Source organism: Leopardus geoffroyi, chromosome A2 (genome assembly GCF_018350155.1).
Source record: "Leopardus geoffroyi isolate Oge1 chromosome A2, O.geoffroyi_Oge1_pat1.0, whole genome shotgun sequence".
NCBI classification, from domain to species: domain Eukaryota; kingdom Metazoa; phylum Chordata; class Mammalia; order Carnivora; family Felidae; genus Leopardus; species Leopardus geoffroyi.
Window position 1 is genome coordinate 4212863 of NC_059331.1, and position 13496 is coordinate 4226358.

The 13496-nt window shown below is 49.4% G+C and overlaps 1 protein-coding gene across 2 annotated transcripts in view; it reads left to right on the top strand.

Annotated features, from left to right (window-relative positions):
• Positions 1-384: 384 nt before the first annotated feature.
• The window catches only part of CATSPERD (cation channel sperm associated auxiliary subunit delta), a 44213-nt gene continuing 31101 nt past the window's right edge, over positions 385-13496 (top strand). For both annotated transcript variants that reach the window (XM_045491672.1, XM_045491673.1), the window contains exons 1-6: positions 385-605; positions 3265-3319; positions 4141-4217; positions 8197-8269; positions 8990-9104; positions 13113-13180. In XM_045491672.1, the coding sequence (XP_045347628.1) occupies positions 532-605; positions 3265-3319; positions 4141-4217; positions 8197-8269; positions 8990-9104; positions 13113-13180 (462 nt within the window). In that variant the 5' untranslated portion in view covers positions 385-531. The remainder of the gene's footprint in view (positions 606-3264; positions 3320-4140; positions 4218-8196; positions 8270-8989; positions 9105-13112; positions 13181-13496) is intronic.

A 13496-nucleotide genomic window follows, 5' to 3' on the forward strand; every position in this document is an offset into this window, starting at 1 on the left:
TCCCTCCCCTTCCCCGGCCTTCCAGCTGACGCGCTCGAAGCCCTTTTGGGTCACGTGGGGGAGGGGGGGCGTTGGCACGCTCCAGGGCCCCTGGAGCCACTAGTGCTGCAAGCGCACCCGTAAGAACTTGTAGGCAGCCCCGTGTATACACTTGGGTTTTGGCGCACGGGCGACAGGCGCTCAGGCTGCGGAGCGCGTCCCGGTGGGCATATTCGGGCTTCCCGGGGAACGCTGTGCGCATGCTTACACCAGCCAGCTCATGCGCGGCTGTGTGTGGGGGGGAGGGGGGGCCCGGTGCTGAGTTCAGGGGACGACGAACGCATGCTCCAACTGGAGAGAGCGTGAGCGCCAGGGCGCTCACGTCCACGGGGGGCGGTTGAGGTGGGCGGCTCCGCGTTCCCTGGGAGACGAGGTGCGCCTGCGCTGGCGGCCGAGTGCGCAGGCGCAGGCTCCGGTCGGCGCCTGCCCAAACCGTGAGGCGACACCCAGCGGCGGTTGAGGGGTCTTCGCGCCGGCGGTTCTTGATACGAGATGCTGGTGTTGATGTTGGTGGCGGCGGCGACCTTGCGGCTCTGCTTGGTGGCCGGAGCTCAGCAGCTGTGCCGGTGGGGCTGCCCTCCCCGGGGAGGGGTGTTGCCCAGGGTCGGGGAGGGGGCCGGCTTGTCCTGGAGCGGAGGCTTCCCAGTTTCTGGTTCTAGGAATCGAACTTGGTGTTGCCCCTTCTTTCTCCCCAACTCCAGCCCTTCACCAAGTCCCTCCACTGCCACATCAAAGCTTGGGCCCGATTCCCACCCCTTTGGGCCACGTCCGCCGCCACTGCCCCAGGCCGTGCGCTGCTTTCCCTCGCCCGCTCTGGCCGCAGGAGGGATTTGTAAACGAGTCTGATCTCGTCTTTCCCCTGCCCTGATTCTGTGGCACCCAGGATAAAGCCCAAGTTCCTTGCGCGGCCAGCGTTTTCCCGCATCATCTGGCCCAGGCTTTCCTCGACAGCAGCGCTGCTGACATTTGGGGGCCGTCCTGTACATTGTAAGATGTTGAGCAGCAGCCCTGGCCCCCACCCACCACCGCCGGTAGCGAGCGCTTCCTTCCCCAGGCTTGACAAACAACCAAAAATGTCTCCAGCTACTGCCAAGTGTCCCCTGCAAATTTGAGAACCACTGATGTGGCCCCTGCCCACCCGTGAATCAGTGCTCCAGTCAAGTCAAACTCCGTCCAGCCTTGGGGACAGGGGTGTTGGTGTTTGCTACTCGTTCTGCCTGGCACACTTTTCCTTCCATGACTGGTTCCTCATTCTGATCCTGACTTAAATAGCACCTTTTTTTTTTTTAATGTTTATTTTATTTTATTTTTTTTTTTTGTAATTTTTTTTTCAACGTTTATTTATTTTTGGGACAGAGAGAGACAGAGCATGAACGGGGGAGGGGCAGAGAGAGAGGGAGACACAGAATTGGAAACAGGCCCCAGGCTCTGAGCCATCAGCCCAGAGCCCGACGCGGGGCTGGAACTCCCGGACCGCGAGATCGTGACCTGGCTGAAGTCGGACGCTTAACCGACTGCGCCACCCAGGCGCCCCTTTTTAATGTTTATTTATTTTTGAGACACACACAGAGCACGATCAGGGGAGGGGCAGAGAGAGAGAGTGAGACACCGAATCTGAAGCAGGCTCCAGGCTGTGAGCTATCAACACAGAGCCCAACATGGGGCTGGAACTCCTGAACTGTGAGATCATGACCCGAGCGGAAGTTGGACGCTTAGCTGCCTGAGCTACCCAGGGGCACCTAGCACATCTTATTTACAGCGCCCCCCCCCCCACCGGTTTTTGCTATCAATCACTAACTTCTGTTACTGTTTTGACAAATTTTTTGTCTACTGCTGTCAGTAGAATATCAGCTCCATGAGGGTATGGAGTATTTATCTCACTCCTTACTCAGAACATGTTTAGATTTTGGTAAATATCAGATCAGCGAATACTGTTTGCAGGGTGCCACGGAGCTAGTCAGATGCTAAAGCCGAGTTCCTGCCCTCCGGCAAACCCTGCCTGGAGTAAGCTGTTCGGCAGGGCCCTGTCTGCCCATGGAATAGTAGATGTGAGCTTCTGGTGCATGGCCTAACTTGACCTTTACAACAAAGTCCGTGGGGCAGTAATTCCTTAATGTTCAAATAATAATTTTTTTTAAGATTGTTTTTAAATATTTATTTTGGAGAGAGGGAGAGACAGTGCAAGCAGGGAGGGGCAGAGAGGAGGGAGACCCAGAAGTCAAAGCAGGCTCCAGGCTCTGAGCAGTCAGCACAGAGCCCAATGCGGGACTCGAACGCATGAACTGCAAGGTCATGACCTGAGCCAAAGTTGGAGACTTAACCGACTGAGCCACCCCGGAGCTCCAACCTTGTTTTATAGATGTGAAAACAGACCCAGCAAAATTAAAGACACACTTACCGGGGCGCCTGGGTGGCTCAGTCAGTTAAGCGTCCGACTTCGGCTCAGGTCATGATCTCACGGTCCGTGAGTTCGAGCCCTGCGTCGGGCTCTGTGCTGACAGCTCAGAGCCTGGAGCCTGTTTCAGTCTGTGTCTCCCTCTCTCTCTCTCTGACCCTCCCCCGTTCATGCTCTATCTCTCCCTGTCTCAAAAATAAATAAAATGTTAAAAAAAAAAATTTTTTTTTTAAATAAAGACACACTTACCTAAAGACACAAAACCACCAAGTGAAAAGTAGAGGTCTCCAGCAAGTTTTACTGGTGGGATTTGTCTCCACACTTGAAAAGACGGGTTCTATCCAATTCTCCCATTTCGTCACCCTGGTTCTCCAAGTGTGGTCCTTGACCAGCAGCATCAGCATCACCTGGGAATTTGTTAGAATTCCCTGGATCTACTGAATCGGAGGTGGGGCCCAGCAATCTGTGGTTTATCAAGCCTCCAGGTGCTTTTGGCACACGTCAAGATGCTGTACCAGCATTTTCCAGCCACCAGCACCGTCTCCCTGCCCCTGGCCACAGCCAAAAAAACCCCAAAAACCTGGGAGTAGGAGTTCCTAATATGGGGTCTGCAAATGTGCCTTTGAGCTCTTGGGAATTACGTCCCCATTTTTGTGTATACCTATGTCTGTCTGTGGGAGAGAAAGGCCCACGGTTGCACCAGATTTCCCAGGGGCTCCCGTGACCCTAAAGCATCAGGAACAGGTGCTTTAGAGTTAGCCAAGAGGTACCTTGGTAGGAGTCATGCTGAATAAAAATGACAGATGGTCTCTCTTGTCACTTACCTCTAGTATTCACACGGTGAGGACAGGAAAGGTGTTTCGTGTTAGTCAGCAAATTCAAGGGGTATGTGGCTCCATACTTCAGTCTCATTTTTCACTTCCAGAACTAACACTTCCTAGTGTTTCTTGGGTGTCAGTGTTGTGTCAGGCATAGAACACGATCTAATCCCCACGCCTGCGCTTTGAAGTAGAGATTCATCTTTCCCGTTTCACTAAAAAACTAGTTGAAAGAGATCAAGTAACATGAAGAAAGCCAGGAGGTGGAAGTGGGTTTAGAACTCAGATCACCTGAGTTTTTCTCCAGTTTCATTTAATTTGAACTCTGGAGTAACAGGAAGCAGACTGTTACTTTGCTTAAATAACGCGGTGCAAGAGGGCACTTTTTTTTCACCCTATGTGCCCTACGATGCACAAAGAATTAGTTCATCAGCTAAAGTGCGTTTCCTCCTGACATGGCATTATTTCAGAAGCGGTGTCTGCATTTCTAAATCCTCTCCAAGTGCCTGCTTTCTACCTTGTTAGCTTTATAATTCCTCGTCCTCTGACCTCTCTGTCGAATAACTGATCGTATGTATGTAAGTAGGCAGTAACATACATAAGGAATGAGATATGAATCATTAGCCTGTGAATCTCTTTTAACTTTATCTTGACCTAATTATAGATTCACGGCAAGTTGCAAATACAGCACAGAGATGTCTCAGGCTTCCCCTCCCCCACCGCATGACATCTGACGTAACCAGAGTGTGATATAAAAACAGGAAAATTACATCGCTATTATCCACCTACCTCAATTCCGCCTTTACACTTGCAATGTTTTATATTTGGAAATTGCTTTTCATCGGGTGCTTATTACTGATCTTCAGATTTGTGTGACTGTCTCTCTAGGACCATCTGTATTTTTCATCTGGGACCCCACGCTTGATTAAACATCCTTGCAAGAAAAACATAGCCCTGTATCTAGGGTAAGTGACCGTTTTATGTCCCGTTACCGTCCTTTCTGTTAAAACGTGAGATCTGCCCTCATTCATTCATCCATTCATTCAACAAACGTTACGGAAGATGGCTCTCCGTCCTGTGTTGCTGGTTACTGGTCTGTAGGGAGCTCGGAGTTGGTGTGGGGGCCAAAGGAAGAGAGAGGAAAACACCGGCAAATAAACTAAAATAATGACAGCACTGTGGTGCCTCCTGTCAGAGATCCTGATATGATCAGTCATCACGGGGGCCCGAGCACGCAAAGCAATGGCAACACCGTGACGGCGTAGTCACTCGGGGATCACATGTCCAGCAGCCAGAGGTTCTGGTGAATCCACTGGGAGAAGAAAAAGGGCGGTCGGAAAGCAGGAGACCTAGAGGCTGAGGAAGGCAGGAGCCAAGGAGGAGAGGGATGTCACGGAGAAGGCAGGGCACGTGGGTGGGGAAAACAGCCAACACAGCAGCGGGACAGATGGGAGAGGAAGCAAGGACACAGAGGTCCAAGGTTGATGGCACTCTCTCCGGAAGCCAAGACAGACCGAAGAGAGAAGAAAGGTCACCAGAGAGAGAGAGGCTGTGTAGTGAGGGAGGCAGAGTCTGGACATGACCGCTGGTGGGAAGGCCTGGCCGAGGGGATGGCCACGGAAGGGGGGAGGGATGGGGCCAGGCCCTGGGCCAAGTGAGGACTCAGCTACTCCTGATAAGATGTGAATTCTGTCCTTCCTTGAAAGTTGATTTGCCACTCGTGGCTATCTAAAGTTTCCATCAGCAGCTGAATGGATAAACACAGGGTGAGGCACCCACACACTGGAACGTTATTCAGCTTTAAAAAGGAAGGACAGGGGCGCCTGGGTGGCGCAGTCGGTTAAGCGTCAGCCTGACTTCAGCCAGGTCACGATCTCGCGGTCCGTGAGTTCGAGCCCCGCGTCAGGCTCTGGGCTGAGGGCTCAGAGCCTGGAGCCTGTTTCCGATTCTGTGTCTCCCTCTCTCTCTGCCCCTCCCCCGTTCATGCTCTGTCTCTCTCTGTCCCAAAAATAAATAAACGTTGAAAAAAAAAAAAATTAAAAAGGAAGGACATTCTGGGGCACCCAGGTGGCTCAGTGGGTTGAGCCCCCGACTCTCGACTTCAGCTCAGGTCATGATCCCTGGGTTGTGGATTCAGTCCCCTGCATCGGGCTCCACACTGAGCGTGGAGCCTGTTTAGGATTCTCTCTCTCTCCCTCCGGCCCTTTCTCCGGCTAATGCGCACTCTCTCACTCGCTCTCAAATAAAAAATAAAAATAAAAAAGGGAAGGACATCCTGCCACCATGTGGATGGACCCTGGGGTCACTGTGCACAGTGACAGAAGCCAGACACAGAAAGACACATCCTGCGTGACCCCACTCTCAAGGGGTCCCTAGAGGAGTCCCGTCCGCAGAGACAGAGAGTGGATGGTGGGAGCCAGGGGTGGGGCAGGGGCAGGGAATCAGTGCTTCATGGGGACAGAGTCTCAGTCTGGGGAGATGGAAAGTTCTGGAGATGGATGGCGGGGGCAGCTGCACGACAGTGTGACTGTGCTCAGTGCCACCAAACTGCACCCTAAAGAAATGATGATAATGGTCTGTTTTATGTATATTTTATCACCATTAAAATAAGTTTGAAATACAGATTTTATATTGTGTGTATTGTACTGCCATTAAAAAAAATTAAACAAAAAATTTAATTAAAACTAAATACAGTGAAAAAGCCACAAACTAACCACATTTCAAGCACTCAGTGTAGCTGGTGGCAACCGTGTCGGACAGCTTTCCATCATCATGTCTGCTTTAGAGCAGGAGTCACAAACTGTGGCCTCCCAGGCACATTCAGCCTGCCATCTGATTTTGCCGGGCTGGCAAGATAAGAATCGTCTTTACATTTTTATGTGCTTGGAAAAAAAATCAAAAGTAGAATCATATTTTGTGACGTGAACTGATGTGAAATTCAAATTTTTTTTTAATGTTTACTTACTTTCGAGAGACAGAGAGACAGAGCGTGAGCCGGGGAGGGGCAGAGAGAGAGGGAGACACAGAATCTGAGCTGTCAGCACAGAGCCCGACACGGGGCTCGAACCCACAAGCCGCGAGATCATGACCCAAGCCGAAGTCAGATGCTCAACCGACTGAGCCACCCAGGCGCCCCATGAGACATTCTAATGTTTAATAAAATTATGGAATGTCACGTTTTGCCTATCGTGCTGGTGAGGATGAGGGCAAACGTGGATGAGGCCAAAGTGGGTCCCCCTCCTGTGGGGGACAATTTGGCAGAATCTGTCAAAATGGTCAGCACATGTTCTCAGACACGACGATCCCGTTTCTTGCCAGTTAACCTAAAATTATAACTTGTTGATGTTCCTAGAGCATATGCTTCCTGAGACCTTTGGGTGGAGAACAGGAAGCAGAGAGGGGAGACAGCAGAAGGACACAAGTGAGGGGCTGAGGCTGTGGTCCAGAGAGAGACCTGGGAGGCAGCACTGGAGGGAGACAGGGTTAGGAGAATAGGACATGGAATCTAGTGGCTCAGAGGAGGAAGAGTCTTGGGGGTGGCTCCACCCAACAATCCATGATGTTCTTTTCTCCCCCAGTGTTTTATTGGTTTTGATGTCAGCTGGATACTTGCTGAAAGTATCTAACCCTGTAAAAGAAACAATATAAAGGTAAAAATAACAGAGAATCCTATCACTCTCATTCAACTATGTATTGGAGGTCCCAGCCAATGCACTATGACAAGAGAAAAACGTGAAATACAAAACACATTAGAAAGAGACAACATTTTGCCAAATCCAAAGAACTAACCAGCAGCACTAACTGAGTACAGCAGGATGGCCAAAGACAACACAGATATTAAAAACATCAACACCTCTCAGGGCACCTGCGTGGCCGCATCGGTTGAGCATCTGATTCTTGGTTTCAGCTCAGGTCATGATTTCACGGTTTGTGGGTTTCAAGTCCCATGTCAGGCTCTGTTCTGTCAGCACCAAGCCTGCTTGGGATTTCTCTCTCCCTCTCTCTCTGCCCCTCCCCTGTTCACATGTGAGCCTGTGCACTGACTCACATTCTCTCTATCTCAAAAAATAAACATTAAAAAAAAAATCAACACCTCTCTCGTAAACTAGCCATGAACACTCAAAAAAAGCAGTTATAAAAAACATCATTCCCAGTGACAACAAAAACTTTAAAACACATAAGAATCAACTCAGCAATTCCTTTCTGTCTAAAACCATAAAACTCTCCTGGAGGGGGCAGGAGAAAGAGCTCTGGATAAGGAAGCAATATACCATGTTCATGGATGGCCTTTCACTTCTTTCTTTCTTTCTTTTTTAGTTTATTTATCTATTTTGAGAGAGAGAGCGCAGAGGAGGAGCACAGATAGAGGGAGAGGGAAAGAGAATTCCAAACAGGCTTTGCACTGTCGGCGCAAACCTCAATGCGGGGCTCAAACCCACAAACTGTGAGATCATGACCTAAACCAAAATCAAGAGTCTGATGCTTAACCGACTGAGCCACTGAGGCACCCTGATGAATTTTCACTTCTTAAAAGTTTTCCTGCCTGAGGGAACACATTGTTTCTTTCATACACACACATTCCTAGTCTGAAACCTTTCACTTCAGTGGGATTAGAATCATATAAATGGCAAAACTGAAGTTCATCCTGGGTAAGGCAAGTGTCACATATATAAAAGATGTCATTTATATAATTTTATATTTGACATGGTCACACTTTTAAAATAATGTTATTTCAAGAATGCAAATATCCAGTCTATAGAAGTTTGCTCGTGAAAAAACAGACAGACAGATAGATAGATAGATAGAACTTAAATGGTTCCTTGTTAAAAAAAAAAGGGGGGGGGTATTTTGTTTCAACAGAACATTTTTAGAGTGCCTATCTTTGTCTCTTTTCTTTTCTTGTATGAAATTGTCCTAATTTAACTCTTTTATTGTCTATTTCAGAAGACAAATTTTTTTCACAAGAGATAATTTCAAAAGTAGTCTCCTTCCACTTTCCCTCCCTACATCAATAAAGGTAGTTATCTTACTTAACCATCTGAAAGATTCCCAACATAAGTAACTCTTGGGGGGCGGAGGGGGGAGATACAGTTTGGAAATATCACACTAGTCTGTTTTTGTAAGCCTGGGGGCTTATATTACAATGTACCTCTTAAAAGACATTAAGAGCAATTTCTAAGCCAGAGGAAGGGTTGATTCTATTCTATTCTATTCTATTCTATTCTTTTTCCTGAAAAAAAAAAAGACAATTCTGAAGAGAATTGTGGGAAGTGTGTGAGTTAAGGATAGATTACATACAGTAATCTTGGGCCCTCCCTTAATTGTCCTAAACCAAAACAGAAAAACCTTTACCCTCTCAGTAACTACCCTGAGAAATTCTACCACTGGCCCCTAGCCAAAGAAGGTTTTGCCATCAATTAAAATGCCAATATTTCTCTTATAAGCGACATGTTTATCATTTATGTTCATCGTTTGTTAGTCTTTAGGCTTTACCCTCAGAGAAAGTTTTGGTAAGGAAGAAGGGGATTAGAGAGAATTCAGGTATCCGAGGGCACTGAACACCAACTCCAACCGCCCAGTTTTGGCTCCGACCCCAGGATATACCGTTCCCAGCACCTAGGAACCACACAGCTCTTGCTATAGCATGCATGTCTCTTAAATGCGCATCTAGATGTCTTACTTCCCGAATCCTCTCAAAAGATGCACTCACGGATCTCCTACGTGTCATTATTTTTAGGTCGGCATACCGGAAGTAACATCGGCACATATCGCTGGCTCGGTGTTGCTGTTAGTAGTGAATCAAAAAGTCTATGTTTATGATTACGAAGCCAATTCCTGGAACGCATCTATAGGTATATGTGTGGTTTTCAAAAAAATTTTTTTGGCGATCATCCGAGAACAGGTTGTTGATTTTGGAAATACAAACAGTGCTGCTCCTTGGATGTCAGCCCCTGGACATCACCTTGTTCTTTAAAATTCAAATGAAAATTGGTTACACGGTGGGAACCTAGTGTTTCTGTCCAGGATCGTGGTTACGAGCCACAAAATCCCGCTCTGACTGATTGGAGTCAATGAGGGACATCAACGGGAACTGCGTGGGAGTGGATGTCAGGAAGGATCGAGGAGGGCCGAGAATGGCTTGTACGCACTTGGTGACAAGCCTGGGTGATGGGAATATTCAGTCCCACCTACTGCATGTTAGGGACAGAGAACAGGAGAGAAGGTAAGACATATGAAGAGAGAGAAGAGAACCATCCCGTCGCATGCAAGGCGACGAGGTTGAGAACGAAGACAAGGAAGATACTATTCTTTGGAAAAGAAGGATGGTTGGGTACCCATTGAGATGAGAAAGAAAGAGGTCCATCAAGGTTTCTCAACCCTACTGCTGCAGACATTTAGGGCCAGGTCAATCTCTGGCGGGGGGGGGGGCTGGCACCCTGGGCACTGTGGGGTGTAGGGCATCCCTGGCCCCACCCAGCCCATGTCAGGAGCGCCCCTCCACCGATGCATCCTGACGCCCCAAATGTCCCCAGATATCACCGAGTCCAGAGCCACCGGGCTGGTAGATCGCCATCTGGCAACTCGTTCATCTTTTGCTTCGCTTGCGTTAGTTTGGCAAAAGATCGTGGGCCCCACAAGACGGAACCTGGCCCAGCCAGTGTGGTACCTGCCAGGTGTTTGCTGAGCCCTGGCCGGCGAGGGGCCTGCAGCCCTGAGAGGGACCGAGAAGCACAGCAGAAGAGCCACACCTTGGCTTGGCCTCTGTCTGACTTTTCTCGAGCGAGTTCCAGGGTGACCTCCAAGAACAAGGTGACCGGATACACAGATCCCGGATACGTGGGGGCCGTGCGCAGGCGCGGTGTGGACTGCGGGCTGGTAGAGAATGTACGTAACCCCGAGTGGGGCTGCGAACCCGACGGTAGTTCCAGGCCACAGAAACTGCTCTGACCAGCCTTGGGGCCCATCGATTTTCACATCCAAACCAAATACAGAGCTGCCTCCAGAACAGCCCATCCATTCTTTACAGCACTCACTGCCCGCAGCCAAACTGCCTCCTGGCCCTCCCCGCCTCCTCCCTCCCAACTCTCCCAGGCTGGCTCCCTCTAGCTCTGCAGCCCCCCCCCCCCCCCCCCCCCCCCCCCCCCCCCCGTCCTCTTGCCGACCTTTGACCTTCAGTTCGGTTCTTTTCCATCTTAGCTTCATGCCTCTTTCTCCTTCGGCGGGAGGTGGTGCGGGGGAGGGAAGCATAAAATTCACATAAAAACTGGCCATTTCCAACCATCTTAAAGTGTACAAAGTACGCTGGCATTTAGAACATTCGCAATGTTGCACAATCATCACCTCTGTCTAGTTCCAGAACATTCCGTCACCCCAAGAAGAGACTGTCCCCCATTAGCTGGCACCTCCCCCCCAGCCCCAGTCCCAGCCCCAGCCCCTGGCAGTCACGGTCCCCCTTCCTGTCTGTGGATGAGCCTGTGCTGGACGTTTCACACACATGGACTCACACCCCTTGTGGCTTTTTTGTATCTGGTTCCTTCCCCCAGTGTCGTGTGTTCGAGGTTCCTCCCCGTTTTAGCGGGTGTCACTGCCTCTCTCCTTTTTAAGGCTGAATAATGTTCCCCCGTGTGGATGAACCACTTTTGTTTATCCGTTCATCAGCCGGTGGACGTTCGGTTGGTTTCGTTCTTTTGGGTATTCGTGAATAGTGCTACTATGCACCTTTGTGCGTGAGTTTGTGTGTGGATGTAGGTTTTCAGTTCCCTGGGGTAATATAACCGAGGAGAGCAGGTGCCGGGCCATGTGGAAACTCCACGTTTTAATTTATTGAAGGAACCATAAGGGTTCCTCGTAACATAAGTCAGTCTGCTCTCCGTCCTTCCCCTTTTCTTCATAACTTTCTTTAATAGCATCCAAAGGGCTAACTCCCCACCCTCTGTCTCTGTGGACGAGACTCCCCTGGGATCATACAAGTGAGCTCATACAGGATTTGTCCTTTCGTGTCTGGTTTATTCTACTGAGCATCATGTCCCCAAGGCTCACCCATATTGTAATAGGTGCCAGAATGTTCTATCTCTTTTTTTTAAGTATTTATTTATTTTGAGAGAGAGAAAGAAGGCATGAGTGTGGGAGGGGCAGAGAGAATCCCAAGCAGGCTCTGCACAGTCAGCACAGAGCCCAGTGTGGGGCTTAAACTCACAAACTGTGAGATCATGACCTGAGCTGAAGTCAGATGCTTAATGGACTGAACCACCCTGGTGCCCCAGAATGTCCTGCCTTTTTAAGGCCAGTTAATATTCCGCTGCGTGTATACGTGACGTTTCAGTTCACCCATTCATCTGCCGCTGGACCCTTGGGTTGCTTTCTCCATGTTTCAGTTATTGTGAATAATCCTGCATTGAAGCATGGGGGCGCGTGTGCAAATATCTCTTTGTGTCTCTGCCTTCAGTTCCTTTGGGCGTAGACCCAGAAGTGGGATTTCCAGAGCTCTATTTTCAATTTTTTGAGGCACCGTCACCCTGTTTTCCATGCCACAGGCACCAGCTTACATTCTCACCAACGGTGCACAAGGGTTCCAGTCACTCCCCACCCTCGCCAACGCTCGTTTGCTGTGTCTCCGATAATAACCATCCTGATGCGTGTGTGTGCTATCTCACTGTGGTCTTGCTTTGCATTTCCCTAATGATCAGGGATGTCGAGGGCACCTTTTCATGTCTTGGTGGCCACGTGTATATTTTCCTAGGAGCTGAAGCTTCTGCTTTTAAAATAGAATCCACAAGGGGCCCCTGGGGTGGCTCAGTCGGTTAAGCGTCCGGCTTCTGCTCCAGTCAGGATCTCACGGTTCATGAGTTCGAACCCCGCGTCGGGCTCTGTGCTGACAGCTCAGAGCCTGTAGCCTGCTTCGGATTCTGTGTCTCCCTCTCTCTGCTCCTCCCCAGCTTGTACTGTGTCTCTCTCTGTCTCCCTCTCAAAAATAAACATTTAAAATAATTAAAATAGGGGCGCCTGGGTGGCGCAGTCGGTTAAGCGTCCGACTTCAGCCAGGTCACGATCTCGCGGTCCGTGGGTTCGAGCCCCGCGTCGGGCTCTGGGCTGATGGCTCAGAGCCTGGAGCCTGTTTCCGATTCTGTGTCTCCCTCTCTCTCTGCCCCTCCCCCGTTCATGCTCTGTCTCTCTCTGTCCCAAAAATAAATAAACGTTGAAAAAAAATTAAAAAAAAAATAATTAAAATAGAATCAATGAATGCCTCGCCAAGAGAAAGGAGCCTTTCCTGCCATTTTTTTTTCAACGTTTATTTATTTTTGGGACAGAGAGAGACAGAGCATGAACGGGGGAGGGGCAGAGAGAGAGGGAGACACAGAATCGGAAACAGGCTCCAGGCTCTGAGCCATCAGCCCAGAGCCCGACGCGGGGCTCGAACCCACGGACCGCGAGATCGTGACCTGGCTGAAGTCGGACGCTTAACCGACTGCGCCACCCAGGCGCCCCTTTCCTGCCATTTTGGCAGGGTCCTAAGAGTTCCTGCAAAGCCAGTGGTTCTCAGCTCTGACGGCTGTGTCCCTCAGGTGACACTTGCCATTGTCTGGAGATACTGCCCACAACCGAGAACAATCTGGCCCCAAATGTCAGTAGGGTCAAGGCTGAGAAACCCCGCTCTACCCTTTTCCCTGGAAATTAGGGAACTCGTGTTTTTTATGATTTATATTTTTTTCTAAGTAGTCTCCATGCCCAACATGGGGCTCGAACCCACAACCCAAGACCAAGAGTCGCATGCTCTTACAACAGCCAGCCAGATGCCCCCACAAACTCATGTTTTTTGTTTTTGTGTTTTTTTTGTTTTTTTAATGCTCTTTTCCTTTTAGGTATAGAACACCCTGTTTCACATATTTCTGGTGATAATTGTTGTTACAGCGGACATCCCTTTTGTGTGGTGAGTATACAGTATGTAGCCTGTCCATTTTTACAGTGCTTTGAACATAGATAATTAAGAATGAAAATAAGGACAGAGTAAGCCATGAGAGCTGGCACATCAGGTCACAGGATGGGCTTGGGCAATGTCTCTTCTCCCCGGTTCAGGAGAGGGATCCCCTGGCTGGCAGGAATATATCCACCTTTGTTCCTTTTTTTTTTTTTTTTTTTAATGTTTATTTATTTTGAGAGGGAAAGTGTGTGCACAAGTGGGAGCAGGGAAGAGAGAGAGAGAGAGAGAGAGAGAGAGCAGCAGAGAAAGAATCCCAACGTGGATC